At 43.5% G+C, this 14,340-nt stretch overlaps 1 protein-coding gene across 1 annotated transcript in view; it reads right to left on the bottom strand.

The window, feature by feature from the left end:
• LOC127047388 (EF-hand calcium-binding domain-containing protein 6-like) overlaps positions 1–14,340 on the bottom strand; it is a 108,822-nt gene that overhangs the window by 67,699 nt on the left and 26,783 nt on the right. Inside the window, exon 11 of the mRNA XM_050945503.1 lies at positions 14,120–14,185. Coding sequence (XP_050801460.1) covers positions 14,120–14,185 — 66 coding nt within the window. The remainder of the gene's footprint in view (positions 1–14,119; positions 14,186–14,340) is intronic.

Below are 14,340 nucleotides of genomic sequence, written 5' to 3' on the forward strand. Positions count from 1 at the left end.
TGTGACCCTAGAGGAGGAAGATGGGGCTATGCAGGTTTCTGAAATGTGCCTTATCCTCCTGCCTTAATGACTACATCTGAGAATTAAGGAAATATAAGAGAAACGTCTGGAGAAAGCAGGCAATGGGAAAGAGGTGTAGTGATTCTACAGCAACATTGTATTCTGACATTGTGTTACTTATTAAATTCCAGAGACCTATTTAACATTACTGATCCAAGGATTTCAGGGAACATGCTGTAACTAAATTACATCCTTTATGCCTATTGATGTGGAAACAGAAAGAACCTTTATTGAAGTGGGCATTTTGCATCTACCAAATTGTGCTAAATTACAATATTGTATCTTTTGTCCAAAAAAGATCCTGAATGCTTTACGAATTTAGCCAATGCATACAACCCAGTAAACACAGGGATCACATCATCCAGCACTCCAATGCAGCCACTATTTATTAACACACAGCAGCACTGCACAACAGATGAATTCTCTGGGGCATATTTTAAAAGGCAGGTGCAATGGGCAGGGCTGGAGAAACAGATATCTGCTAGCCGGAGGGCTACGCCCATTTAGATGGAAGCTGATAAAAAAAATCTGAGACTTGTTAATAGAGAGGTGCAGGGGAAATTATAAAGTAATGAATCATCCCTGAATTAGAGCCTAATTAAACCACACATGGTGATGAGTCATTCCTGTGCAAGGCTCCAGCCAATCCACAAGCCAGAAGCAGGTTTGGTGATATATGTCTCGCAAGAGAGAGGACAGGATCTATTCAAAGAGAGGGGGCATGGCTGGAGTGTGCTGCACACTACAAATCTCCAGCTGGCAGAGAGGCTGTGGAGGGCATGATCTAAACTGATATGATCTAAACTGATATAGGTCAGGTTTAAACAGATGTAAGTGTCTCCATATAGAATTGCTCTGGTTCAACATCACATCTTTAGTTGAATCAATGCAACTTCTGTGTTTAGACAAACCCTAAGAATCTGACCACGAAAAAAGACGTGTTAGTGTATTTACTATCTCTTTCCGCTTATACAGCTGTGTTCCTCATAGTACTTTTTATAGTGCTTTATGCAGCCTAGTTTTAAATGACTCAAGCGGCTACACTTCACTTATTAATTTGTTCTGCAACCTAAAACATCTCACTGGCAGGAAGCTTTTTCCTGATAGCCTAAACTTTCCCTTTCTAAATTTCATCCCATTGGTATTAGTTATTCCCCCACATACCATATTAACCAATTCCTCTCCTTCCGTGGTGTTTTCAAACTGAAATACTTGAAGACTTCTTGTGTCCCCTGTTTAGAAGTTGCAAAACTCCTTTAATCTTTCCTTGTCAGTTAATCCTTCTAGCCATCAGGTGATTTTGTTGCTCTTTTTCATACTCCTTTCAGGTTGTCACCAACTCTCCGTCTAGAATAGTGCACAACTTAGTTGTATAGATAGGGACTTAACTAAATGCTCTGTGTGAGGTGATACCTTTGCAGCCCAAAACTGCATTAACCCTTTCTGCAACCAGATTAAATTGGTCCTGTATATTAAAAAAAGCAGTCATAGCTACTGCTTCACACTGTGCATGGGTGTGTGGAGTCCTTCAGTATAGGCCCTTCACAGCCTGACATCAACCCCATCACAGAATTCAAGGCCTAACACAATGTGTAGGAGAGACCTCAATATTGCTGAGAAAATTACATTAATAAAATTATTATAACTCAATGTCTTTTAAATCATTACAAACTTGTTTGCACTTTTATTAACTACTAAGATATAGCTACAAGAATGTTATAGCCAGGATGCTTGGAAATATAATGATACATATGCTTAACTAAATAGCTTACAAAATGTTAAAGATATTCAGAGACATTTCATAAGGTTTCTGCTTCTGTCTTCCAAGGACAAGCAACCATCAAGCAGACAAACCTAGCAAACACTTTTAGGAAGAAGCCTAATTGTGAAAGGAATGCAGGGTTGTGTTATCAAAGCAATAAATATAGAGGTAAAGTGGCCTATACCAACCCCTCTAATCCCTTCGCAAAGAAAAACCTGAGTTTAAACCCACATAAAATAAATTGGTTATTTCCAACTCATGTTTCCACTCTAGAGTGAAAACCTTTATTGTATCTCAAATGTTTAAGGCAGCATAACCTCCTTTCAGTATTTATATTTGCAAATATTTTGTATCTAAATATAAACCTTCATTTAATAACTGTCTGATATTATTATTATACAAATACTAAGGTGTGTTATATACAACTATAGCAACATCATTTGATGCTAGACTAATTACAAACGTAAGAAGCTATTTAAGTATAGAATATTTATATTAATGGGGAATTAATCAATCACTGGTGTTGTACAAACAAACCCTCTCTCCTAAAAGCAGGAAGACAAGAAAATCTTTGTTTCTAAAATTGTCAGGTAGAATCAAGAACTTAGGCTAAAGACTTTCTAAGAGTTGTTTAATTTTAAAAGACTGTTTTGAGAATTAAAGACTCATGTAAACAGGAATGTTTTGACTTTTCAAAAACAGAATTTCAGTTTCTGTCAAACGTTCATAGATGTTTAAAAAAAATCACAGAAAATGGACCGAATAAAAAGAAAACTTTTAAAGTTAGTTTTAAAGCTCTGGATCTTTCCTGCCACAAGAAAAACAAAGGCAAAGAAAGAAATGTTGCCTATTCATTAAACAGGCTGCATATTCAGGATCTGGAAGTGTCACCTAAGCCAACCCCAAAGGCAGGGAGCCAATGAAAGAGTGACAACAATCAATTTGAATCTAAACAAGCATGAAGGAGGTGTAATTCTCTATAATTTAATTAAAATAAGGTGAGCACCCCACATCGCACATCCTGCTACTCTGCTAAGTCTGCTCAGACAGCAGTCACTTCACAACTCATCCTAACCATTTCTACAAGCAAGCTGCCACAGACAGATAAAAAATAAGAAAAACAGAAGTCTCAAGAAAAAAAAAACCCAAGGAAACCTCCCCAAGACAGCAACATGGATTTGTGAGAGGTAGTTAACTAAAACACTGCCAAGGGACTGGATTAAAAACTCTTGTAATTATTTTGTTGAAATATATAAAAACAGTTGTAATTTAAAAGACCAATAATTTTGGGAAACAATATAGTTGGGTCTGAACTTACCAGTCCTGGGAAAGCACGCTCTCTGAGGTGTAATTTCTGCTAAAAGCTCTCCACAGTGAGATATATAGAAGACAGTGTAATGGATGTAACCAGTTTATCATTTGTGTTTGTGCTATTTGTGTTGTTTTAATATTTTCTTTTCCTTTCTTAATAATAAAATAACCCTGGTTAAGAATTGTTCTTATTTTGTTGCTTTTGATAACGGTGTCCCCTAATGGATGTAAAAGAACCCATGTGACTAGATAGTGGCGGTCAAACCGCCAAGTTGGCAGTAAGAGAAACAATCCATAAGAGCTGGCCTCTGGTTTCTCCTTTCTCGACACTAAATACTCTTTGTAATTTTTAAAACAGAATTACTTGGCATCCAACAATTTACAACTACCCCTTTCAGCCCCACAACTGCTATTAAAGTCAATGGGAATAATTCCCTTGATTTTAAAAGGAGATGAATTGGGCCATAGGAATTATAACAACTAATATTTTACATATTGAAAAAGCCATTAGCTGGAAATCAACTTATGCTATTTTCTATTACATCATAAATGTTCATTGCCGTTCGTCTGTGTCTCAAACATTCACCTACAGATTCTAGGCAGTGAGACGGTTAACATAGGAAGGAAACCAAGAGTACATCTACACAGCAGATGGGACGGCGATTCCCAGCATGGATAGGCATACGTGCTAGTGTTGCTCAAGCTTGTGTGCTAAAAACAGCAGCATGGCAATGGCTTGAGCTAGCCACTCAAGTCCAATCTCAGCTGATGCCCTGGGTATACACTCAGGAAGCTATCCCAAGCCTCCACCACACTGCTACTTTTAGACACTAGCAAGCAGAGCTAGTGTGAATCTGTCTACTCACACTGGGAAAAGACAGTTATCTTTTCCGTAACTGGGGTTCTTCGAGATGTTTTGCTCAGGTCCATTTCATATTAAGTGTGTGTGCTCACCACATGCACCAGTGCCGGAAGTTTTTCCCTCAGTAGTATCCGTAGGGGACCGGCTCTGGCACCCCCCGGAGCGGTGTGCACATGCCGCGGTATAAGAGGTGATGCCGGCTTCCCCCCTCCCCCAGGTTCCTTCTTGCCAGAAACTCCAACAGTGGGGAAGGAGGTCAGGTTATATATGTCCACAGTATTGAGGACCCAGTGGTCCAAAGTTATAGTGGTCCATGCGGGGAGGAAAAAAGAAAGGCAGTTGGAAAACAGCGGGAAAATCGGATCTGGGGTACAGTCTGGTAGGTTGCCCTCAAGCGCACCCTCAAAACACTCGCTTGCCCCCCTGCTTATTGCAGGTCGAGCCTGATTTGGCAGAGGGTGGAGTTGAGTGGCTCGTGTGGCGCTTGTAGCCCCTACTCTTCTTATGGGGAGGCTGCTGCCCAGGTTGGCTCCCTTGATCCTGAGATGGCTGCAATTTGAACCGCTTACAGGCTGGACCAGGGATGTACAGCTCTAGAGTTTTCAGATAGTGCAGGAGTCCTTCAGTCCATGCAGTATACTGGCTGTCTGCTCTGCAAACAGGGCCTGGTCACCGAAGGGGAAATCCTGCGTCCACTGCTGAGCCTCAGTCAATAGACCCAAAAGAAGCAGCCAGGATGCCCTCTGCATGAAGATGTCTGAGGCCATGGTCTGAGCCGCCGAGTCTGACATGTCTAAAGCTGCTTGGAGGACTGCTCTTCCTGCTGCTGTGCCCTCTTTGAGGAGCGCACGGAACTCCTCCCTGGACCCTTCGGGCAGCGAGACCGTAAATTTGGCTGTGGTCTGCCAGATGTTGCAGTCGCAGCGGCCAAGAAGGGCTTGGTGATTGGTCACTTTCAACCGAGGGCTGCAAGACGAATAAATTTTTCACCCCTACGGATCCAGTCTCTTTGAGTCTTCATTCTTGGGCATAGTCCCGGGTTGACCCTGCCTCTCCCTCTGGTTAATGGCCTAAACTACAAGGGCGTTTGGGGCTGGGTGAGTATAGAGACACTCATGGCCTTTAGCTGGCACAAAATATTTGCACTCAGCCATTTTAGAAATGGGTGGCAGTGAGGAGGGGGTTTGCCATAGGATATTAATAATTTTTGATACCACCTCACATAGGAGTAAAGCCACCCTGGCGGGTGCCATGGAACAAAGGACATCAAACAGTGAGTCTGAGGCCTCCTCAACTTCTTCTGTCTGAAGCCCCAGGTTAGAGGCGACCCTCTTCAAAAGCTCGTGATGAGCCTTGGCGTCATCTGATGGAACTGGGTGAAGGACTCATAATAACTTCGTCCAGAGATGATGAGGATGAAGCCAGTCCTGAGGGATCTCCCACGTCCTCTGGTGGTCCAGCTGACTGCTCCCCTCAGTCCTCATGAGCCTGGGGGATCATCCCCTGTGGGGCCTCCACCTCTGGAGGAGGGTGGGATGCTGTGGCTGATGGCCTATCTGAGGCCCCTGACACTGACTGGGCAGCCTGTGAAGGCTGAGTAAACCCCCACAGGTTCCAGGGGTACCACGCCACCAGCCATTGGCCAGGGGTCCATGGGGTCAGTTGCAGTGTTGATGATCTTGATGGTACTGTCAGTGCCGGGGCTTGTTCCACCGACAAGGACTCCTGTTCAGTGCCAGAGTCATAAGTGGAGTGGTTGCTGCAGGGTGACCGTGACCAGCCGGACTGGTGGCCCTCCTCCGTGTGGTGTTGGCCACTGTGTCTTGATATTGACCTGTCTGAGATGAGTCCCTCACGTGGGCCCTCGGGGATCTTCAGCGTTCGACAGATCAGCATCAGTAAACCGGTGATCTACGCCTCATGCTGTTTTATCAGCACCAGGACACAGAGTGGGACTGGGAGCTGGAATGGGCCGGTCGTCAGGAGGATCTCACCGACTATGGGGATTCATGTCTCGGCAACAGATGCCGGCAGGCAAGTGACCAGTGGCTCCATTCAACTGTTCGGTTGCGTGATCGATGCTGAGGCACCGGAGACACAAAAGGTCGGTCTCAACACTCATGCTGGGGGGCACGTGCCGCTGCAGGTCTGTGCCAGGTTACCAGCAAGCTGCACCTCGAATCCCCTGGTTGGTGCCCAGGGTCTGGAGACCGAAGAGGGCTTCTCTGAGTCTTTCTTCCTACTTTCAAGACATGACAGTTTCGTGTGGGCGAGCGCTGGAGGGACATTCCCCGTGATGGGGAGCAGTGCCGCTGAGGCAGGGACATGCGGAATGGTCCCAAGGTGGGTTTACCCTTGGACTGGGTACTGCTGGAGCCAGTGTGGGCAGCACTGGTAATGTCAGGATCTCCTACGCTGCCTGCAGGGCCTCGGGTGTAGACAGGACTTCTAGCTGATGGAGGCCTTCGTTACTGTCCAGTGTGGCAAGCATAGTATGGGAGGGAAGACCACTTGCCTTGAGCTGGGGCCCGACTTCCTGACAGAGGCATTGAGCCACCCAGCACGGGTCTTGGCTCTCCTCTGTCCCTCTCCTTTCCCTTATGGGAAATGAGAAATCTTCCCCTCGCCGTCCTCTTGGGCTTCTTGGCCAGGCTGGGGAGGGAGATCGGTGATGGCTCGTAGATAGCGCCGGCGGAACACTCTGAACCGATGCTGTGGTGCTCGGAGTCAAGTCAGACGTCTGCTCCAGTGCTGGGGTCAGTGCTGACTCCATCAGGAGTGCCCTGAGATGGATGTCTCTCTCCTTTTTTGTTTGGGGTTTGAATGATTTATAGATGCGACACTTGTCACTTATATGTCCTTCAGCTAGACACCTTAAACAACTAATGTGTGGGTCGCTGATGGGCATAGGCCACTTATAATGATTGCATGGCTTAAAGCCTGGGGACCGGGGCACGTCTGTCCCTAGGCTGAGTCCTGTGCGGGACCAACTACCTAGAACTAACACTAAGGGTAACCTAATGACTTACAGCTATTTTACAGGAAAAAACGTTCGTGAGACACACTGAACGAAGCTAGAAAAGCTACCCAAAGCAACAGCCATTCAGCACCGTCACTGATGGCAAGAAGGAACAGAGGGTGGGGGGAGCCAGTGGTGCCTGTTATACTGCGGCATGTGTGCGCCGCTCCAGGGGGCGCCACAGCCAGTCCCCTACGCATATCACCGAGTGAAAAACTTCTGGCACGGGTGAATGTGGCAAACACACACGCCTAATATGGAATGGACATGAGCAAGCACTCGAAGAAGAATTATACCTTCTAGAAGCTGGGTAGACATATCCTAAATTTTAGTGTGATTGGCCTGTGACTCAGTTCAGAGACCAAGGGTTCTGCTGGGGCTTTGAGAGTCAGTGGTGAGTTGCAAGAGGGGAATGTCTGGAGATGCAGCATATGAGCAGTAGCAGATGGAAGAAAGCAGGGTGTAGTGGCACTGGCTGGGGATGCAGGTGTGTGTGTGTGTGGATGGGTGGTACAGAGGGACAATGCCCAAGCACCAGCCACTGGAGGATTTCTGCCTACATGAGACAAAGGCACACAAACTTTCAATCAGGGTAAGGGAAGCAGGCTCCAAAGCAGTATTACAGCATCATTTAAAAGGTGGTAGCATGCACTCCCCTAAATGTCAAGCCTCCAGCTGTTAGCTAGTGTGAAGGATGATCAAGTCAAGCCCTCTCTGGGATGAGCAGTAGCTCTGGCTCCCATTAGTCCTCCATTTTTGGTATGAGTGTAGCTTAGATCTTTCAGCTGCTCCACAGTGCTTGATATGGACTGATTTTAGGACTAGCCACAGCGCACAAGCTTAAAAAATAAAATATTTCTAGAAACACTACCATCTATTTAAAAAAAAACAAATGAACTTGCATACATATAAAACTTCACTGTGTTGCACAAACATAATCCCTTGTGCTCAGTGACTGCAAGCACCAATAATCTAGATAATTTTGCATGTGCAAGGTGGGTGAGAGAGTCACCTTGTACACCCAAGCAGATTCATACGATGCAGCCAGAATCTAGTCCTAAATTAGAATCAGGTTTGTTTTGTTTCTGTTTCAGGGAGGATTATAGTCAATCCTGGGGGATCTAAACAGAATAGAAGGGAGTGAACAAACTGGCATGTGATCTTGAATTCAGAGTCTCCCTTGCTACTGTAACAGAAGTAGAGCAGCACAGAAATGCTGTGATCAGATTGAAATTATATTTGAACTGTTCACTATAGCGCAAGTGTCTTGTCATTTTTACTAATTAATAGTAACGAAAGCAATGAAAAATGCATTCCTGTGAAGCAGGGTGAAAAGAAAGGGATGAAGACAGCAGGATTTAGAGTCCCTTTGTATCCCCATTGGAAGGAATATAAACATTTAGCTTAGTATACAATAGTGTTGGGCTGGGGGAGGTGATGAGGCTCACAGAGACTATTGTATTTTGAGGCTAAACAAAAGACCATCAGATTTGTTTCTGTTGTGTCCCTGTCTCAGTTTCAAACACAAATCTCTAGAGGCTCATAGTTCTCTGCAAAAACCATTAGTAACTTTGCGAGAGGACTTTTAAACATTCCTGGTAAAGATTTCTGGGACTCCTCATCCGATTTTTATTTTAATAAGAAAGAAAAACTTCAAATTAAAACACTTGCTTCACTGATGTTTCTATCACCTTTTCCCCTCACACAGATATTCAGACACGTTTGCTCACCAAATATTTGCAGAGAATAAAAATCTTGTGACTACTTGGCAACTATGTATTCACTCCAGGTGAATAGCCAGAGTGTCTTGTTCAAGCCTTTCTTCTGCGTATCAAAGTTTCAGTTATTCAACCAAAGCAGCATGAACGATACCAGGAGACTAATCACACAGTGAGTACTCTAAATGTACAGTCACAGTCAACAGTTTGCAGGCTCATTGACAGGCTGAAAGTTATCAGTATTAAGGCCAGAAGGTACCCTCACGGCCGTCTAGTCTGACCTCCAGATATGTTCACATAAAACCATTCACAGAATAATTTGGAATAATGAACATATCAATTTTTTTAAAATCATTCAATTTGTGAGTAATTCACAAACAGAAAAAAGTGCAAACACACACATACACACAAAAAACTTATGCAGTGCCCTCTCAAGAGCACCAGGAAGCTTTACAAAGTCCTTTATAGTTCAAAGCAGCCTCTAATAACAATAACAGCACAAAATTTACTAATGGGAATCACACATTAGTTACTGAAAGTACTGGACCAGATCTTGAGCCCCCATTCCATCTCTTTGGAGCTGCTCCAGCAGTACAAAGCAAGTGGAAAGCCAGCTTAATAGGCCAGTAGGGGATTTGCTCAGAGCAGAGGAATCCCTGGGCAGTGTAGAACTGGCAGAAATGACTTTGTCATCCTCCTTCACAGGCCCTGCATAGGGGGAGTGTCTAGGATGCAGCCAGGGGAAGGTGAGTAGCTGGACCACTGCTGTGGCCCAGAGATCCCCAGTGGGCAGAAAGGCCAGTTGGGGGCAGTCACTAATCAGCATGATTTAGAGTAGACTTGAGGCCCTGAGAGCTGAACTGGCCCCCACCAAGAGTGCCATGGGTGGAAATGCACCCCACAATAGTCCCCAGGGCAAAAAGCGAGGCAGGAAAGCATGTTCTCAAAAGGTATGAGAAATACTTGTTGACAGTGTAATCCCCTTAAGGAACAATTTCCGAGTTTGCCAGCCGAAGCTTGCAGAAGGGACCATTTCCACTAACCTGGAGAAGCAATAGCAGAGGGTTTGGGTGGGGTTTTAACAGTTAGACCTAGGAATATATTGTAGTTATGGGATAAACAGGTAAATAGGAAACAAGGGGTGTGCTCACAGATAGCAAAGCCGAGGAGCCACACAAAAGAGCTGGCAAAGGAAAGTATTTTGCACTGTGAAAAGTGTTTTCTCTGGAAAAGGACTGAAAAAATTAAATAATTTACCTGACTTTATTTATGCTTGTGAGAGGCAGGAGTATGATATAATATGGACTAAAGCTTGCAGGTGTACAAGGCAGAAAATATGGCAACAAGCAAAAAAACAGCCCAATATCCAAAGTGCATGCGGTGCAGGCAGCCTGAGCAAATTTCACCCTGGCACAATCGACTGTGCTAGTGGATACATCCTGCCAATGAGAACAGATGTGTGCCATTCCCACAAAGGGTGTATGTTTCCAGGAACATGGGCAGGGCTGGGACAAAATTATTATTAATTACTGTGACAGACCCAGACCAGCGGGGTACAGGAGTCTGGTAGAGGGCAAATATACTGGTCACTGGATGAGTAGTTTTCTGTTCCCTGAGTGACAAGAGCAGGGGCTGCACTAGAGTCATTAGGAACCTGCTAGAACCAATTAAAGCAGACAGGCTGATTAGATCACCTGCAGCCAATCAAGGCAGGCTAATCAGGGCACCTGGGTTTAAAAAGGAGCTCACTCCAGTCAGATGGGGAGGAGCTAGAGGAGAGGAAGTGCGTGTGAGGAGCCCCTGGGAGCAAGAGGCACAAGGAGCTGACAGGGAGAGGGTGTGCTGCTGGAGGACTAAGGAGTACAAGCATTGTCAGACACCAGGAGGATGGTCCTGTGGTGAGGATAAAGAAGGTGTTTGGAGGAGGCCATGGGGAAGTAGCCGAGGGAGTTGTAGCTGTCATGCAGCTGTTACAGGAGGCACTATAGACAGCTGCAATCCACAGGGCCCTGGGCTGGAACCCGGAGTAGAGGGTGGGCCCGAGTTCCCCCCAAACCTCCGAACTCCTGATCAGACACAGGAGGAGTTGACCCAGACTGTAGGGAAGATCACTGAGGTGAGCAAATCTGCCAATAAGCGCAGGACCCACCAAGGTAGAGGAGGAACTTTGTCACATTATTGACACAACAGTGATGCCTAAAGGCCCCAATCATGATCCAACAAGTGTGTATGCTGCCATCCCTAACAAGATCAAGCTGGTAGCAATTACTATGAGAAGGGTGCTCCTGAAGAAAGAAGCAGCAAACAGCATTGCACAAATTGTGCCATGGGTGATACTGTAACATGCAATAGAAGGAACTCCCTGGCACCATAAATGTTTTACAGTGCAACTCACCATGCAATGCTATCTAGCTTTCCCCCTCACTCATTATAACAGGATTTGCCCCTGTATAATTTAGTACAGACCAACATTAAAAAAAGAATGAATAATGTGATGGAGCAAAATTGCTTACATGTTTTATAAAATTTAGTGCAATTTTTTAGCTAATTATGTTCAGTTGATTTTTTCAAGTCCTCAGAAAATGACTTTGCAAAGTGTTGAGGCCTCAAAAAAAAATTTCCAGCACTATGTTTTCGTCTTTCAAAATTTTGTGTATTCAAAATGCTCATGGAGAAGTGCCTCAGCAGAAAGCTTGGGCAACTTCAGCTTGTGGAGAGAATACAGGGAGGGACAGAGCAAAACAGTCACACACTCACTGACAATCAGAGCAGGTCAAAACTTTTTGGATGAAAAATTTGTCAAAAAATAGCCTCTCTTCTCAAACAAAACATTTTCAAAAAGAGTTGAAGTTACTGAATTGTTTTTTTACAGTTTTTTTTTCTACCACACTTTAAAAAAAAATCAAAATAATTTAAATTAACAACATTTTTCATTTACCAGACACCCAATTTTCAGTAAAAAGAAAAATCCCCTGGATTTTGGTAACTTGAACATGTTGACCATGATTTTGTTAGAAAGTTTCATTAAATATTGTTTAAAAATGGTTAAAATGCCACAAAGTTTAGTAAAAAAATGGGAAATGGGCCCATTTTAAACCCTGCAAAATAGATACTTCAAAGTGTTGAAATCTTTCTCCTGTTTTTTTAACAGCTGTATTTGGAATGTTACATGCCCAGACAAAATCTTTGTTAATTTTTACGCATGCTTTTTAAGGGAGCCAACTCTTTGGTACCTAAACATTAGACTTCCAAAAACATACAAGTACAGAAGTTTGGAAATTTCTCGTTAAGGTTGTCTACCTAGAGGTAAAATCCTGGTCCCACTAAAGTCACTGGCAAAATTCCCAGAGATTTCAATTTTGTCTGCATTTCACCCTTGATTCCCATTCAGTTACAGTTTCAACAATTAATAATATGATGCCTACAAAATCACAGCGCAGCCATTTACACCTGGTCAGAGTCAGTCACAGTGGACTTGTAATGCTACCAATTTACAATGGAGATGTTTTACATCCACTTTGCACAGCTGTACATAAGTCACAAGGCAGTGAAGAATCCTTCCTACTCCTTAACAGCCTTAAGACTCCATAATAACCCCAACATAGATCAGGTCTTGGGGCCTGATTCTCCACATGATTATATCAGTTTTACACCAGTGCTACAGTACTGAAATCAGTGAAGGTACAGTCAGGTGAAACTGATGTAACCAAATTGAGAATCAGACCCATTGCCTCTTTTGAGATGCTAACAGGGTCTTTAGACTGAGCAGAAATTGCCAGTATAAAGTATCCTGGGTCAAATTCAGAAGTCTTCACTTAGCCCAGTATTCAAAACTTTTCTCTCCTCTTTATCTGAAGGCCTGATCAAGTATTTCAGGATTTGGTGTAGTTTGTGTGTGTGTTGTGCACCGGAGCAATGATTCTCTGAAGAAATCGCAGCCACTGAGTTGCGATTTAGTTGCAGTCAAAATGGATCCAGCTTTTCTTCTGTTTAAACTTTATTATCTTTGTCAAACTCTATCTCTCGTCCTTTTATAAGCTGAATTTAGTTAAGATATCTATTGTGCTAGGGAATATTTAAGGTAAAAATACATGTTAGCACTGTTGAAGAGCTATATACTTTCTGACAGTACTCTTTACCCTCTCTTCACTCAAGCAAATCAGTGGGAATTTTGCCTGATTGAGCATAGATAAGGAAGGCTGATCCAGCCAAACATTTGCAAGACCGATGGCTTCCAAACAAAGGGTACTCCGCCATCTAGTGGCAAGATGTTTCAACATTAACAAAAACTTGCTTTAAAAAAATCAAATTGAAACCTTTGCACATATGACTCATTGTGGTTCATTTCTCAAAGCTAATTATAGTGAAGCAGCAATATTATCCTGGTGATGGACACAGTATAAAAACCTAGTGAAATGGAATATAAATATCTCTGAGTCCATAGCCCACATTAATTTTCTGGCCACAGTCATGTCTCTCTTTCTAGTGTGGTGCCAGCCTGTCCCAATGAGAGGATCATGGAGCACATCTTCAGAGAACCAAAAACTAGCCATTTTGTTTTTCACATAAACGTTCCCTTTCCATCATTTTGTTTAGAAGAAGCAGACCATATGCCCAATGATAACAGAATTTAATTTAGAAGCAAATAAGTAGAACTAAAGGAGAAACCATGGTATCTAAGAACGGTCAAATAAAATCAAGGGATAATCAACAACAAACCACCTGGTCTAGGTTTTCAATACACTATGAACTGTGACTGATCATTTCAAGGCACAAGGCATGTTTGTTTGGCCTGTTTGGGAGTGATTTTATATTACGGATTGGAGATTCTGTTAAAGCCTGATCCTGTGAGAAGCCAAGTACCTCACTCCCATTGACTTCAGTGGGAAATGAAGGTGCTCAGACCTTGCAGGATCAGGCCTTTGTTTTGCCATATATCAGTTTGAATTGGTGTAAGGCACCAAGAGGGCCTGATTCTCTGCTCCATTACACTAGTTTTACAGTGGTGCCACTCCACTGAAAACACCGGGGTTGCACTAGCATAAAACCAATGGAACAGAGTTGAGAGTCAGATCCAGTTATTTTGTATGTAACACACCCCCTTTTTTCTATCTTAAGAAGAAAACTGCTCTTTTCACACAATTGTAGTTTGAAAGAGGAAAAAAAAAGTGACTGAAAAAATCGATTATTTCCTTGCCTTCTCAACACCTTTGGTCATTTCACATGGCCTCACTGACCCTGAAATGCAATGTGTTCATGCCACGGACACATGCAGCGGCAGGCAATGTGAAAAGCTGAGTATTAAGGAAACATCCCTATGAAATTAAAACTTGTCTACAACAATTTCATGATCATAAATGAAGGGAACAAAAGAAACTCATTCTTACCGGCTCTCAACTGCTGCTTGAAACTCCTGCTGACTAATGACCTCTCTCTGCAACCTGTCAATTTTTCTGAGAAATACAGAAAAAGGGATCAGACCCCATGACGTTCAGAAAACATATTATCCTGCATATTGAAAACAAGTGAGCCCTAGATTAGTGAAAGGACACAGCTAGATCATTTTGGCCCATTCCAAGGTTTCTTCTATGTCATCTACCTTGTGCGA

This window comes from Gopherus flavomarginatus, chromosome 3 (genome assembly GCF_025201925.1).
Source record: "Gopherus flavomarginatus isolate rGopFla2 chromosome 3, rGopFla2.mat.asm, whole genome shotgun sequence".
NCBI classification, from domain to species: Eukaryota; Metazoa; Chordata; order Testudines; family Testudinidae; genus Gopherus; species Gopherus flavomarginatus.